The sequence below is a fragment of the Diaporthe citri genome (assembly GCF_014595645.1).
Source record: "Diaporthe citri strain NFHF-8-4 chromosome Unknown scaffold_22, whole genome shotgun sequence".
NCBI lineage: Eukaryota > Fungi > Ascomycota > Sordariomycetes > Diaporthales > Diaporthaceae > Diaporthe > Diaporthe citri.
Genome location: NW_025064867.1, coordinates 102159 through 116214, shown reverse-complemented (window position 1 = coordinate 116214; position 14056 = coordinate 102159). Strand labels below are relative to the sequence as shown.

The 14056-nt window shown below is 35.1% G+C and overlaps 2 protein-coding genes across 2 annotated transcripts; both read left to right on the top strand.

The window, feature by feature from the left end:
- Positions 1–6846: 6846 nt before the first annotated feature.
- On the top strand, positions 6847–8928 carry INS49_007552 (uncharacterized protein; the record flags this gene model as incomplete). Its single annotated transcript, XM_043168315.1, has 5 exons — positions 6847–7332; positions 7411–7537; positions 7595–7653; positions 7706–7993; positions 8068–8928. 5 exons carry the CDS (start codon positions 6847–6849, stop codon positions 8926–8928), a joined length of 1821 nt encoding a protein of 606 aa, XP_043016832.1.
- Positions 8929–9856: 928 nt separating this feature from the next.
- On the top strand, positions 9857–11735 carry INS49_007551 (uncharacterized protein; the record flags this gene model as incomplete). Its single annotated transcript, XM_043168314.1, has 3 exons — positions 9857–10277; positions 10436–10533; positions 10611–11735. The coding sequence occupies 3 exons, from the start codon at positions 9857–9859 to the stop codon at positions 11733–11735; spliced, it is 1644 nt and encodes a 547-aa protein (XP_043016831.1).
- Between the last annotated feature and the right edge of the window lie 2321 nt (positions 11736–14056).

The following is a 14056-nucleotide window of genomic DNA, read 5'->3' as shown; positions in this document are numbered from 1 at the left end:
ATAATATTACCTTTAATATTCTACTTAAAAGCTTATTAAGTTTATATCTTATTTATAAGTATAATAATAAAGCTAATTTATAAGCTAAGGTTCTTATTATTAATAAATAAGCCATTAATAAAAACCATTAATTTAGCTTAAAATAAATTTAAAAGCATATATTAAAGTTTATACTTTAAGTTATTAGCTTATTATTACAGCTAATAATTTAACCTATTATAATTCTTATAAAAAGATTTCTAAATTTAAACTACTATTAATAAGTTAAACGCTACCTTAAGTTAATAAATAAAAGCAAAATATACTCCTTATATATATTACTTTATATATTATTAAACATAATTATTAACTTTATTATTAATAAATATAATCTTTTTACTTTAGCCCTTTTAATAAAAATATAAAGTATTTTTATTAAAGATATTTATAATTATATTATTAAAAATAAGTAACTTATTAAAAGTAAATATCTCTTTTAACTTATATTAAATATTTACCTTTTTAATTTTTTATTCTTTTAACTTTAAAAATGCTAAAATATTAAGGGATAAAGTATTATTAATTTATATAGCAATAATAGCAAAAATATCTTTTCCTTAGTTTATAATTAAAAAGCATAAATTATATATTAAGATAATTATATTTAAATTATTATAATAAAACTTATAATAAATTACTTATTAATATATATTAAATTTAGCAATGCCATAAAGTAATTTAATAACTTATATAATAATTTTAAAAAAGTATTTATTTTAAATCTTAAGGGGTAAGTAATATAAAATAAATTACTTAAGCTTAAACTTTAATTAAAAATATACCTAAGTAATATTTTAAAGCTTTAATTAAAAGCTTTATATTAAAAGAAATAAAGCTAAAGCAATTAAAAACCTTTAATTAGCTCTTTAAATAATTAAAAACTATATAAAAATATTATACTTATCCTTATTATTATATTTAGCAATAATAAGCTATAATTTCTTATATAGCTTCTTAATCTTACCCTTAATTTTATAAACAATGCATAACTTAAAGAATTAAATACCTTTATGCATCTTAAGATTAAAGCATTTAAAGTAAAAAATACCATTATCAATTAATTTTATAATCTCTTTATAATTAAACTCCTTAAACAAGTTACTTAAGGTATTAATTATATTATTATATTAAAGTTTTAAAAAAAAATTATAATTCTTAACCTCTTACTAAGTAAGATATATCTTTTTTAGCTTATTCTTTAATCCCTTAAGCTATTTATATTATTAAGGTTATAATAATTTTAATATTACTAGGACTGGATTTAGTTTAAATTAAATAAACTTATTAAGAGCATTATTTAAATTAAAAACCAGCTAAATATTATTTTCATTATTTTTATCTTAATAATATAGCTAAATTAATATTAATTAAAAGATTATTAGGCTATTTAAAAGGTTTAATATAAGATTATGTTTATTAATGCTAAGCAACTTATATAATCCTTACTAATTATGCTTCTCTCACTATATTTATATATTACTTTATAGTAAAAAACTTAACACTTTTATAATATTTAAGCTATTATAAATATTTAAAGCTATATTAATTTATTATTTAGCATAAACCTTATATAGCTTTCTCATAGCTTTTTAAATAGCTATTGCTTTCTTAAAAGTTAAGGAAGTTAATATAAAGTCTTTTATAAATCTTAAATATACGCTAAAAATAAAAAGTATTAAAATAATGCCATTAAGGCCAACTATATTATTTACTGCCTTAATAGCTATTTATAAAATAACTTCCTTAATATAAATCCTTAAAAATTTAGCATAAAGAATATTAAAAGCTTATTAAAGCAAAGCATAATACTTCTTAACCTTATTAATAAATTAATATATCTTTATTAATACTTACTTATAAATAATGCCTATAATTTATATAATGCTTTGGAATTCTGCTAAGGTAAAGTTAATTTTAGCATTATAAATAATATAATTAAGAAGTCCTAAATAGGTATTTATTTAACATTGCTAAATAGCCTTTTATATATCCTTTATAAAAAGAGAAATTAAAAAATATCCAGCTTAAAAAGAAGTTGCTAAATTAATAACTTATAAAATAAATAAAGCAAGTAAATATATAATATTTATAATAATCTTATAATTAAAGTTAATATTATTTTAAAAGTTAAATTTAAAACGTTATAATGCCGTAAAATAAAGTTAATAATAATAATAAAACTTAAAAATTGCTTTTAAGATAAAAGAATTAATATTGCTATAATTAGCATTAATAAGGAGGCGCGAAAAACAATTAATTAAAAAGTATTTAAACCTATAATAAAGTTGCTAAAGCTTTATTTTTATTAAGAATATTACTAGCATACTATTATTTCCTATATTAAGGAAAATCTATAGGTATTTTTACTTTTAGGTAATTAAAAAGGTTTTCTTTAAGTAATTATCTTTTTATTAAATTACTTTATTAATAATATTTTAAAGGAAAAGAAAGTTTTTATTTATATTTTAAATATAAAAAAAAAAGGAAGTAAGCTTATTTATAATATAAAATATTAATAGCCCTGTTAAAGTATTAACTTATATTATATTAAGTAATTTAATAAGTAAGCTTAAGTTAAATTATACTTATGCTTTGCTAGCTTATATAACATTTAAGTATATAGAAAATACTTAATATTGCAAAGTTTAAAATTGCTTATATTTAATTATTAAAAATATTATTATATTTATATTTAGCATAATGCCATAATATTGCTAATAAAAGTATTAATTTTAAATAATAAATATCTTTATTATTAAGCAATCTTTAAAGTTAATGTAAATATTAAAGCCATTTATGCTATTAAAAAAGTTATAAAGGAAGGCTTAATTTATTAAAAAGATATAATAAGTACGCCCCTTTTTACCATTATTAATAACTAAAGTTATTATAATGCCAGCAGCTTTAAAGTTAAGATCTTTAAAGCTAATAAAAAATATATTAAACTTATTATTATTAACTTATTATTTAATATCTTTATATATATAAATATATATAGCTTTAATATATTATTAATCTTTAAGTAAGTAATTTATTAACTAATATTTCTCTTTATAGCATATAAAATACTTCTTCTTTTTACATTATATATCGCTATTATTGCCTTTATTAAGCTAATATTTATCATTATAACTACCTTTATAAAGTTCTTTATTATAATTGCCGTTTTTAAATTAATAAGGCTGGCTTAGGCAAAAATTAAATTAAAAGCCATTACTCTTAAAAAGAAGTTAAGAATACCTTAAGCATTAATTATTATTATTATACCGCCTATTAAAATAATATTATTCTTTAATGCCTATAATAATTAAATCATTATTATCTTAATTATTATAATTATTAATATAACTTTATTTATAAGCTTATTAATTATCTTTTATAATTATATATTATAATATAAAGTTTTAAGCCTTTAATGCCTTAATATATTATTATAAAATAAAGTAAAGTTATTTAATATTTATTAATGCTATTAAGATAATATAATAAAATTTAAGAATGCCCTATACTGCTTGCAAAATCATATCTTATAAAGAGCTATCTTTATAAATAATATACCTAAGTGCTTTATAGCAAAGCTATATCTTATTAATAAGTATTTAAAAAATATTTATATAACTTTTATTTAAGTTCCTTTATTAAAAAGTAAAGAAAGTTAAAGTATTTTAATTTATAAAATAATTATAGTAATTATTATTTATATTAAAATAATTCTTAAATTTCTTATATATTTAAGTAAATAAGTTCTTTTAATTAATAACTTAAATATAATATATCTTTGCTAATCCCTTAAGCATATATAAAAAAGCTACTTTAAATTATTAAGGCTAAATTTATAAATTACCATAAATCTTATAAAAAAGAAGGATTTTATTATTAAGAATATTATATAATTCTTTAATAAACATTTTATCTTTATAATAATATTTACTTAAGTTAGCTATTATATTTAAGTTAAGTAAGAAGTTCTTTATTTTTATTAAAGGCAAAAGGGCGTAATAATTATATATTATATAAAAATTATTAGCTAAAGAAAGGTTGCTGCTTTCTCTTAATAAATTAAGAGGTTTTAAAGGGCTACCATTGCTTTTATCATTATTATTAAATAAGCTAAGTAATTTAAGTAATTTAAAATTAAGAGAATTATTATTAATAAGTAATTCCTTATCTTTTATTAGGGCATAATTAAAATTAAGGATAATATAAATATTTAAATTATAGTTTTAAATTTAATTAATCTTAAATATAATATAGTATTTTTACTTTTAATTTACTAACTATTTAAAATAATTTAGTGCTTTAAGGATATATATAAGTTTCCTTAAAGTATTTACTTTTTAAATATAAATACCCTTAATTTAAAAAGTCTTCTTAATAATGCATAGCAAGTTTTTATTAACTTATATAAACATTAGCTTAATTTAGCCATAAAAGTCCTTAATAAACGCCTTATATATCTTATTACTTAATATATATGCCATAGCTTAAATTTAATCCTAAATATAGGTATTTAAGTATTATTTATTGCTAAAAGATTTTAAGGAATTTATTTATATTAAGGGATTAAGTATTTTAATAATGCTTTTAAGTATAAAAATATAATCCATTATAATTAATATTAATAAACCATTTTAGCTAGCAATATTACTTATTATATTTACTATTTTATTATTTTAATAAAGTAATAATAAGGATATGTTTAATTTAGGAAAGAGAATAATAAAAAGGGAAAATAAGTAATATTAAGGGAAAATAAAAAAATTAAGGGTTACTTTTATAATTTAGCCGTTAAAAGGTAAATTAATTCCTTTCTTTATATTTATTTATATAATAAAATATAAGTAAATATATTATTAATAAAAATAAATATTAATTTAATTCTTCCAATTATAGCCATTAAATTTAAAAGTTATTATTAAGGTTATTTAAGGTATAATAAATGCATATATATTAAGAATAGGGGAGTTTACTATAATTTCTTACTATAATAACTACCTTTTTATATATTAAGTATTATTATTATTATAAACTACGCTATATAAATTTATAATATTAATAATGCTAATTAGCATAATTAAAAGGTTATCTCTTTAAACCTTATTAATTTATAATCACCCTTATAATTATTAATTAATATTAGCTAAGTTATATATTATAATACAACATTTAGTTAATATAATAGTTAATTATTATTAATTATAAAAGGAAGGAAGGTAAAAGGCTTAATTATGCTAGCTATTTTATATGCAGCGCTAAGGCTGCTGCCTGCCGGGCATCCTAACGGGTTAAAGCTGCCTAGTCTTAAACAGTCCTCCATACAAACAACACCCATTATTCCCACAATATTAATTTAAGTTTAAAATTTTTTATATTAAATTATTAATAAATATATATAAAGCTTATATATAAAGAAATTTATTAAGAAATATATATTATTATTTAAATAATTTAAGTAAAAAATAATTATTAAGAAAATTAAAAAGAATAATAAAAAGTAAGAAAAAAAGTTAATAAATAATTAAGTTATTTATAATGCTTAATTTTAAAAAAATAAAAAGTAATTAAAGAAAATTAATTTAAAGTAATATTAAATATATTTTAATAATAAAAATAAGAATAAAGATAATAATATTTATATTATAAAAATATATAATAAAAATAAATATAAATTAAAGGGTTTAATATTAACTTTATAAGCATTAATTTTCTTTATAAAGAAGAAATTTAAAATTAAGGTTTTTATATAAAAGTTAATAATTTTTATAAAAAAGTAATCTTAAAAGCTAAGTATTAAGGATAATAAATATAATATTTAAGGGATAATATAATAATAAAGGTTATAAATTTAAGGGATAATATAATAATAAAAATTGCTAAGATTTATTTTAAAACTTATAAGTTATAATTTTAAGCTTTTTTAATAATATTCTTTTATAATAAAAATTATATATACTTAATATATAATAAATTATAATTTTAAGTTAATTATAATAAGAATTATATATACTTATTAAAAAAAAAGAAAAATTATAAGTATTAATAAGTATAACCTTTATACTTAAAAGGCTACTTTAGTTATCCCCTTTAAGGCATATAGCCTTTCAAAACTTAGATAGAACAATACTAATACATGATTGCTTCCCATATGACTATTATACGTACGAGAGACCTACCAACACATATAATATGTCAGCCCCAGGCGTCTGTGTGGACTCCGTATAGTGACATATAAATTTTCACTATCAAGTCGGTTTTTCCAGTGGTTGTTTCTCTACTGGGCTTTTACTGGGCTTTAACTGAAGGCACCGTACTTCGTAATGAGCTCACAGTGCCAAGGCGACGCCATCGCCCTTGGCGGGCAGCTTAAGCCTATGACACGGCGATTGAAAGTAAGCGAGATGTGCGGACCGTCCAATGGCAGCATTGTAGAACATCACGTTCCCTATGGAGTCTAAAGTTGGGACGAGCATGTGTGGCACAGCATCTGGGGTCTCGGCCTTGGGTATTGCTCGTGCGGCATAACGTCGCAGTATTGGCTGGGTATAAATTCTAATCCCTTGTGTGGCTCATAATGCCTTCTACTCTGGGCATAGCCAACTTCAGCTCCCAGAAAGTGGCGTGAAGAGATGGGGAAAGCAGGGCATGTACAGGAGCAGCCGTTATCTAGGAAGTCGATCAGATATCAAGGATCGAGTATAAAGTGATCCAATTGCCCTGGTACTACGCCTTTCTCTACTTAAAAACAAGTGTAAGTCTCAGGAGAATCGGAATTCGCTGTCAACGTGTCTGTATCCCTCGCCTGTCACTATGCGCTCACTCGTTTTCCTAACTGCTGGTGTGTCCATTTTGCGCCATGCCACCGCCTCATTCGCCGGCAATCTCAATTACCACAGTCCATCACGTCTTGGTGAACATGTCAATTTTGCCATTCATGTCGACCATATCTCTCGGCGAAGCCTGAAGCGTGGCAACATTGCCTATGGTTCGTCTGAGCTCAGCTTTACTCATGGTATCTCATCCGGGGACCCATACCCTGACAGTGTGATTCTCTGGACGAGAATCGCTCCATCCACGGAGTCCGACCAAAGCAATGTGACGGTTGAGGGGACAGTGCCAGTTTACAACCACGATACGGAGACGTACATTGAGGCAGATGCGAATCCAATCTGTGTTGAGTGGGCAGTCTGGCGCCAAACATACGAAAATGGTACTCACAGCAACGGAACCTATGCTGGGCCTGCTGAGTCCAGCGGCACGGCTTATACTACGAGTGATATTGATTTTACCGTGAAGGTAAGCGGTTGTGAAGAAGCCAGAAATAATGTCATGTAATCTTAAATGCTTACGAGTTGCGCGGACAGGTCGAGGCAGGCGGATTACCAGTTTACTGTCTGTGACTCGGACAATTCGAGCCCTATTGGGCGGACCAAGACATCACCAGCTAGCGATGCAGATGTCGACGAAGTCAAGCTGGCTGTATTCTCTTGTTCTAACTATCGTCAGTCTCCATCTGAGCTCCAAGCATGATACATATTTTGACATGGCACACTCTTAGCCAATGGATATTTCAATGCATATGGCAACGCCGCTAGGAAAGATGGCCAGGATTATGTGGTGAGTCTCGATTTCTGTCTTCTATGTTACGACTGACGCTGATGATTGCTAGGTACACGTCGGTGATTACATTTACGAAGGAGCTGCTGGTGGTAGCCGTGGGCATCAACCCCCACGCTTGCTGTTTAGCTTGTTCGACTACAGGACGAGACATGGACAATACAGAAGTGATCCCGATCTGCAACTTTTGGCTCAGAACCACGCATGGATTACGACTTGGGATGACCACGAGGTCGCAAACAATGGCTACAGGGACGGGTTCAGCGCACTCAACAACACCGAAGAGTCTTTTCGCAATCATGGTCCCTCCATCTCAGTTGACCAGCGGAGGATGAACACGGTGCGGGCCTATTTTGAGTGGATGCCAATTCGTCAGTCTTGCTCCTTGTTTCTCATTTGCTCATGGTGGCACAGGTTGATCTCGACAACAATCTACGTATCTGGCGGTCTTTCCAAATGGGCAACTTGCTGGACCTCATTGTCATCGATACTCGCAACTACGACCGGTCAACCACGGATCTGGGCTGGAATTCAGAGTACATCCAGCTGCTTCGGAATGATGCTTCAAGAAGCCTCATGGGCTCCCACCAGGAGAATTGGTTTTATAACCAACTGACCAACTCAAACAAGCGAGGTGCAACGTATCGGGTCGTCGCCAACCAGATTGTCTTCTCCCGTATCCTCGAAAACAACGAGCCGGATGGTGACAACTGGGAAGGTTATGTTGCAAATCGTAATCGCACACTCAGACACCTATACGACAACTCCATATCCAACACCATCTTCCTCGCTGGAGACAGCCACCAGAACTGGGTATCGGATCTTGCTTGGCTTGAGACCAAACCGTACAATGCAGCCGATGGCGACGGCGCGATCGGGGTTGAGTTCGCCGGGACAGCCGTTAGCTCTACCGGCAATCGCGGACTGATTCTCGACACCCAGGCCGACGCGCAGGTCGTGGTTGAGGAAAATGAGTCCTTACAGTGGCAGGATGGTTACTATCGTGGTTATTTCATCCTGTCTCTCACCCCTGAGCGAGCGACCGCGCAGTACTTTGGAAGTCCCAGCGTTGCCACTCGCAACTCATGGGATTTGTCTCTTGCTAATTTTACCAAGGAAGCCGGGTCGAACCGTCTGACGAGGCCCGTGGCGGGCGGGACTGTCGAGGCCGGGTTTCTGCGAGGCGGGGAGACGGTACACACCAACCTGACACTTAACACTGAGACAGGAGAATACGAGGTCATTGGGTTTGAGACAATGCACTTGACGACATGATCGGGGCAGTTGTCAAACTAGGATAGCCTCCACAGAAACAAAATTACGCCACAAGCTTCAAGTACTTAAAGAAATTGTCCGGTAGCCAGATAATTATTACGTTCACAAGAATAATTTCTGCGTGATCTAAGATTACTGGCTTCTGCTGTTTTTATTCGTTCAGGCGCTGAGTTTTCAATGTCTAGTACTATGCTAAAAGTTCCTAGCAGTGGGGTTTACCATCTAGTAACAACAAACAGCGTTGCCCATAGATATATAATTGTGTGTACGTGTCGTGCCAGTGACTTTTGGTATATATATCCATGGCATAAAGTCGGACATTCGATGGCTCTGTGTGTACCTTGATACGCTGTAAAAAGCCACTGGGACGACTTGATGCATTAAATAGTCTTTCTAGTGTTGTCTAGATGACGCGGAATGCACATAATGGAGACATGAATGTTTCGTTTCTGTGGTAAATTGGAGCGTTCAACATTTCAAGCCATGTCTACCCAACTCTGTCGGGGCGGGTTATCGTGCATGTTGCAGCCATCTGGAAGTCGAGATCCTTGGCACTAAGGCTTGGCGCGATAACGCCATCGCGGGCACGAATTCTGCATTTTGCTGCCGTCATTTTCTGCTACCAAATTTCTCAGCTTCTGGTCGCCATTAGGTAAAGCATTCATCACTTCCAGCTGTACCAATGAATCGGAGGCAGTCTTCATTGGCTCAACCGGAGGATCGCCGACAAGGTGCTGAGGTCTAATGTGAACCGTACATAAAATGTGAAAACTGACGCACATCCAGTATTTCTCTCGTATCGCGCCACACTCCGTCACGCCTCGCCCGCTCTCCACGTCGTGGACGCCTGCCCCATAACGATAAGGACAAGGACGCAGGGTGCTCGGCAAAAGCCGCAGGGGCGCATCAAAAGCCACCGGCCGTGAACATGTCCGGCTATCGCGCCCCCGACAAGGACTACCTCGAGGCCAGTGCCGTCGAGCCGACCCGTCACCATGGAGCCGACACGTCAGAGTTGTCGACCGACGAGGCCACGGGCGATTTCCGGACGATCGACCCTCACAGTGGCGTAAAACGAGGGCTGAAGACCCGGCATCTGTCGATGATGGCGCTGGCTGGCATCATTGGCCCCGGCCTGCTCGTTGGTTCGGGAGGAGCGTTGTCAAGTGGCGGGCCAGCCGCACTGCTGATCGGATTCGGCACTATCGGTATCCTGGCCTTCTCTATCATGCAGAGCCTAGGCGAGCTCACAACACTATATCCATCCGGAGGGGCTTTTACAGGCCTGGCAGATCGTTTCGTGGACAAGGCCTTTGGTGTTGCAGTGGGCTGGAATTATTTCATCATCTGTAAGCAGCTTTGTCTTCATGCGGCTTCACTTTTGATTCCTGTAGGAGAAATGAGACAAACTCGACAGAAGTTTCCTGGGAGCGAGCGATCCTGCGTCTTTTCTATGATCCCTCGCGCCTGCTGGTTGAGTCGGGGCTAACATAGCATGGTCAAATAGGGTTTGCAGTGCTGGCGAACGAATACAACGCCATATCCAGCATCTTGGTGTTCTGGAGTGACAAAGTGCCGTTGTGGGGATATTTTCTTTTACTATGGGTAGGTTTCAAGCAGGGACTTCCACTTCCTTCCGCTCTCGGCCGCCTTCTTTTCACTGACTTGCTCACACATTGTAGTTTGCATTCCTCGGCTTCCAACTCCTCGGCATTGAGACCTTCGGCGAAGCTGAGTTCTGGCTTGCGCTCATCAAGCTCGGTGGCCTTGTCGCCTACTTCTTGTTCTCCATCATATATGCATCGGGCGGTATCCAGGGAGTGCCCGGCATAGGCTTCAAATACTGGCATGACCCAGGCGCCTTTGCTAGCGGATTTCGCGGCGTTGCGACAGTTTTCGTTTTCTGTTCCACGTTCTACGCAGGTTGCGAATCTGTCGCTGTTGCTGCCACCGAGACCAAGAACCCACGAGTCGCGGTGCCCTTGGCTATCAGACAGGTCTTCTGGCGAATTGTCTTTGTATACATGGGATCGGCTTTCTTTTTCGGCTTGACATGTCCGTCAAATGCGGAAGGGCTCGTGTCAGCTAAAAGTAAGGCATTTCAGAGCCCAATGACGGTCGCCCTCCAAAATGCGGGTTGGGAAGGAGGTGTTCATCTGATTAACGCCTTCATCCTCATCACTTGTCTCTCGGCGGTCAACAGCTCTATTTACATCGGCAGCCGCACGCTGCTCTTCATGGGCCAGGATGGGAAAGCTCCACGCATCTTGGGCTGGACCGACAAAAGAGGCGTCCCAATCCCAGCCATTGTTTTCACGAACGCATGCGGTGCCTTAAGCATGATGAACGTTTCCACCGGAGCGGGAGCGGCGTACAGCTACATCGTGAACCTGTCGGGAGTGTCCACGTTCCTGGTTTGGGGAAGCATCAGTTATATTCACATTAAATTCCGCAACGCGTGGGAGGTCCAGGGGTACTCAGAGTTGGATTTGCCGTTCCAGTCCCTCTGGTATCCCTGGAATGCCTACTTCGGTCTTGGGGCCAACATCTTCTTAGCACTTGTCCAGGGGTGGACGAATTTGAGCCCTTTCAATGCCGGGGGGTTTGTGGACGCCTATATTCTTCTGCCGCTGTTCCTTATCATCGTCTTTGCCTACAAGTTCTTTTACAAGACTAAGTTCTGGAAAGCGCATGAGATTGACCTGCAGTCTGGAAGGAGACGAGACTTGGAGGAGGTTGAAGAGCTTGAAGAGGGCGTATTGTCAGATAATCGTCCGTGGTGGAAGAAGCTGTGGCAGAATTTCTAAGTTTGTTCAAGGACTGCGCGAATAGCATTTCCAGAGTCTGCGAATACTGTCCGTATTAACACTCGCCTGAGACATGTACTTCTCCAGAGATCAGTATTCAGGCATCATATAATTGAACTTTCTATTAATAATACGCAGCCTGTGGAATACCGTGCGAGAGCTATTGAAGCTTCTTATTCGATTTGACCATAGCACACGCTAAGCTTTTAGAAATCATCCACATATAACCGAAGGCCAATTCTCTTGTGTGTACCAAATAATGTCGCCTGCCTTAGTCGAGGCGTGAAATTCCTAGTACATATTAAATGAGCGTATAAAAGAGTCCATAGGCCTGGATGCAGCCGCAACAAAAACATATTCCTCATGTAAAGGGTAAAGATGAGGTTGATAGTGATGTAAGTCTACAGCCATAAAGTTAAATGGAAATAAGAAAGGAAAGGGCGAGGGGGATATTGGACACTGAGGTGAGGACACCCGCAGGCACGGACACTCAGGGGCTGCCGGGGACCTCAAAAAAACGGTCTCGTTCCAAAACTATCGCCAATGTCTTCTCACCTACTATAATCGCACACGCATTGGATTTACGTACTTTAAAATTCTAGTGAAGCACAGATTGCACGGTCTATGATTTTGTTCATGCGATACGTGGAGCCATCTAACATCCATAAACAAAAAATGATACATTTTTGAGTACAATGGAACATATGCGCCCTGTTGAACGCCCGGTATGCCTTGCTGGATCTCTGAAACTCGGATGCTCTGTGGAACTGTGTATGTGCATTGCCAAGTCGTCTCACGCACATCGGCACTTGCAGAGGAAATCTAACAATCACATGAATGAGGAAATGAGTCCGAGTAAGCTTTACTTTCACAAACCTCATTTCCTTTGCAGGATTTGGTTGTGCTATATGATTGTCCAAAACATTTTATGTTGTCTCGATAAATTGCGAGTTTGCATTGCCAGAATAAACGCTAATCGGAGCCCCCAAGTATGCCGCACAGCTCCTGTTTCCGAAAGAAAAGAGAAAGGCGAAGAAAAGAAAGGGAGCTCATAGCGACTTTTGAATTTCCAGCAGATGTCATGGTAAAACCACTTCTACACGTCCGAGTGCTCAATTGGCCGGATCGTTGCCACTTTCACACTACCGGGTAGATTTGGCACCCATCTTGGCGTTGCCGGCTTCTCCAGAGCCACCGACGGGTGCTGTCGATTTGGTCCCGTCGTTAGAAAATCCTCCGAGTTGGACTAAGTTTCCATGAGAAGAACCATCGGCACGCGTCACGACCAAATCGGTCGGATGTGCGGGGAGGGCGTCCACAGCTGAGAACAAGAGGCAAGTGACGATTGCAAGGGCTGTAATTCCACGCATTGTGAGTTGGGATTCTGGCGGAGAGTTTAAACTTGACAGAGATAGTTTAGCACAGTTTTCTAGTATGTTTCGAATGCGTCGTTATGGTTGAAAATGCAAGTGATGGCAAAGGATGAATAAATCGCGATTTGAGCAGACAAGTCTCATTTATGAACCGAAAGATATGATGAAGTGGGCTGCCCTAGGTTTAGGCTAGAGCCCAGTCTTTGCTTTCATGCCTCTTGCTGTACCGCACTTTTCTTTTGTAGAGACAAAGAAACATGAGGTCCAGACAGTCGGGACAGTAGTACGGACCGTGAAAGTCTCCGGCAGCCACAAAGCAGAGACCCCGTGTGTTCCCGAATGAAGGCGGTCTCGCCCGTATAGCCTCCGGCCCAAGCACCAGGCTCTACACAATTCGGACACGACCCCAAAAATAACTTTTCTTGTGTGAAAACGAGACGTTGGGATCCTCGGCTTGATTTTGTCTCAGGAAAGACGCGTCGGGCTGTATACGGTGACAAGCTTACGATGATGTCGATCAGCTTGCCGTCTCGAGCAGAAAGAGGGATATGTACGTGTTCCGAGTCGTGCTATCGTTCCTTTCAATTCGGGAAGTTACATTGATTTCTGCGAATATTAGCATTTTTATTACCCGAAACTTCACCGAGAGGCCCAGATGAGACACCAAAAGGCTGACCGGTAGAAGCAGCGTCGATGCGCCAAGGTCAGACCCTCCTCCACCTGAGAGAAGGAGGGGGGTGTCTTTAGCTGTAAGCTCGATTCTCTTGATAGTCTTTGAAGTGGACGTGGTGATATTTCTTCTGGCTGCTGTAAATGGCGGCTGAGGGCAATACAATGACCCCTCAGCGTCCACAGGTGGTCGGTCCGAGGAACTGGCTTCGTTCTCTTTCAAGAAGTAGGATGGTTCAATCTGGTAGCTCAACATAAGGCATTACGGCACCGAAGCCG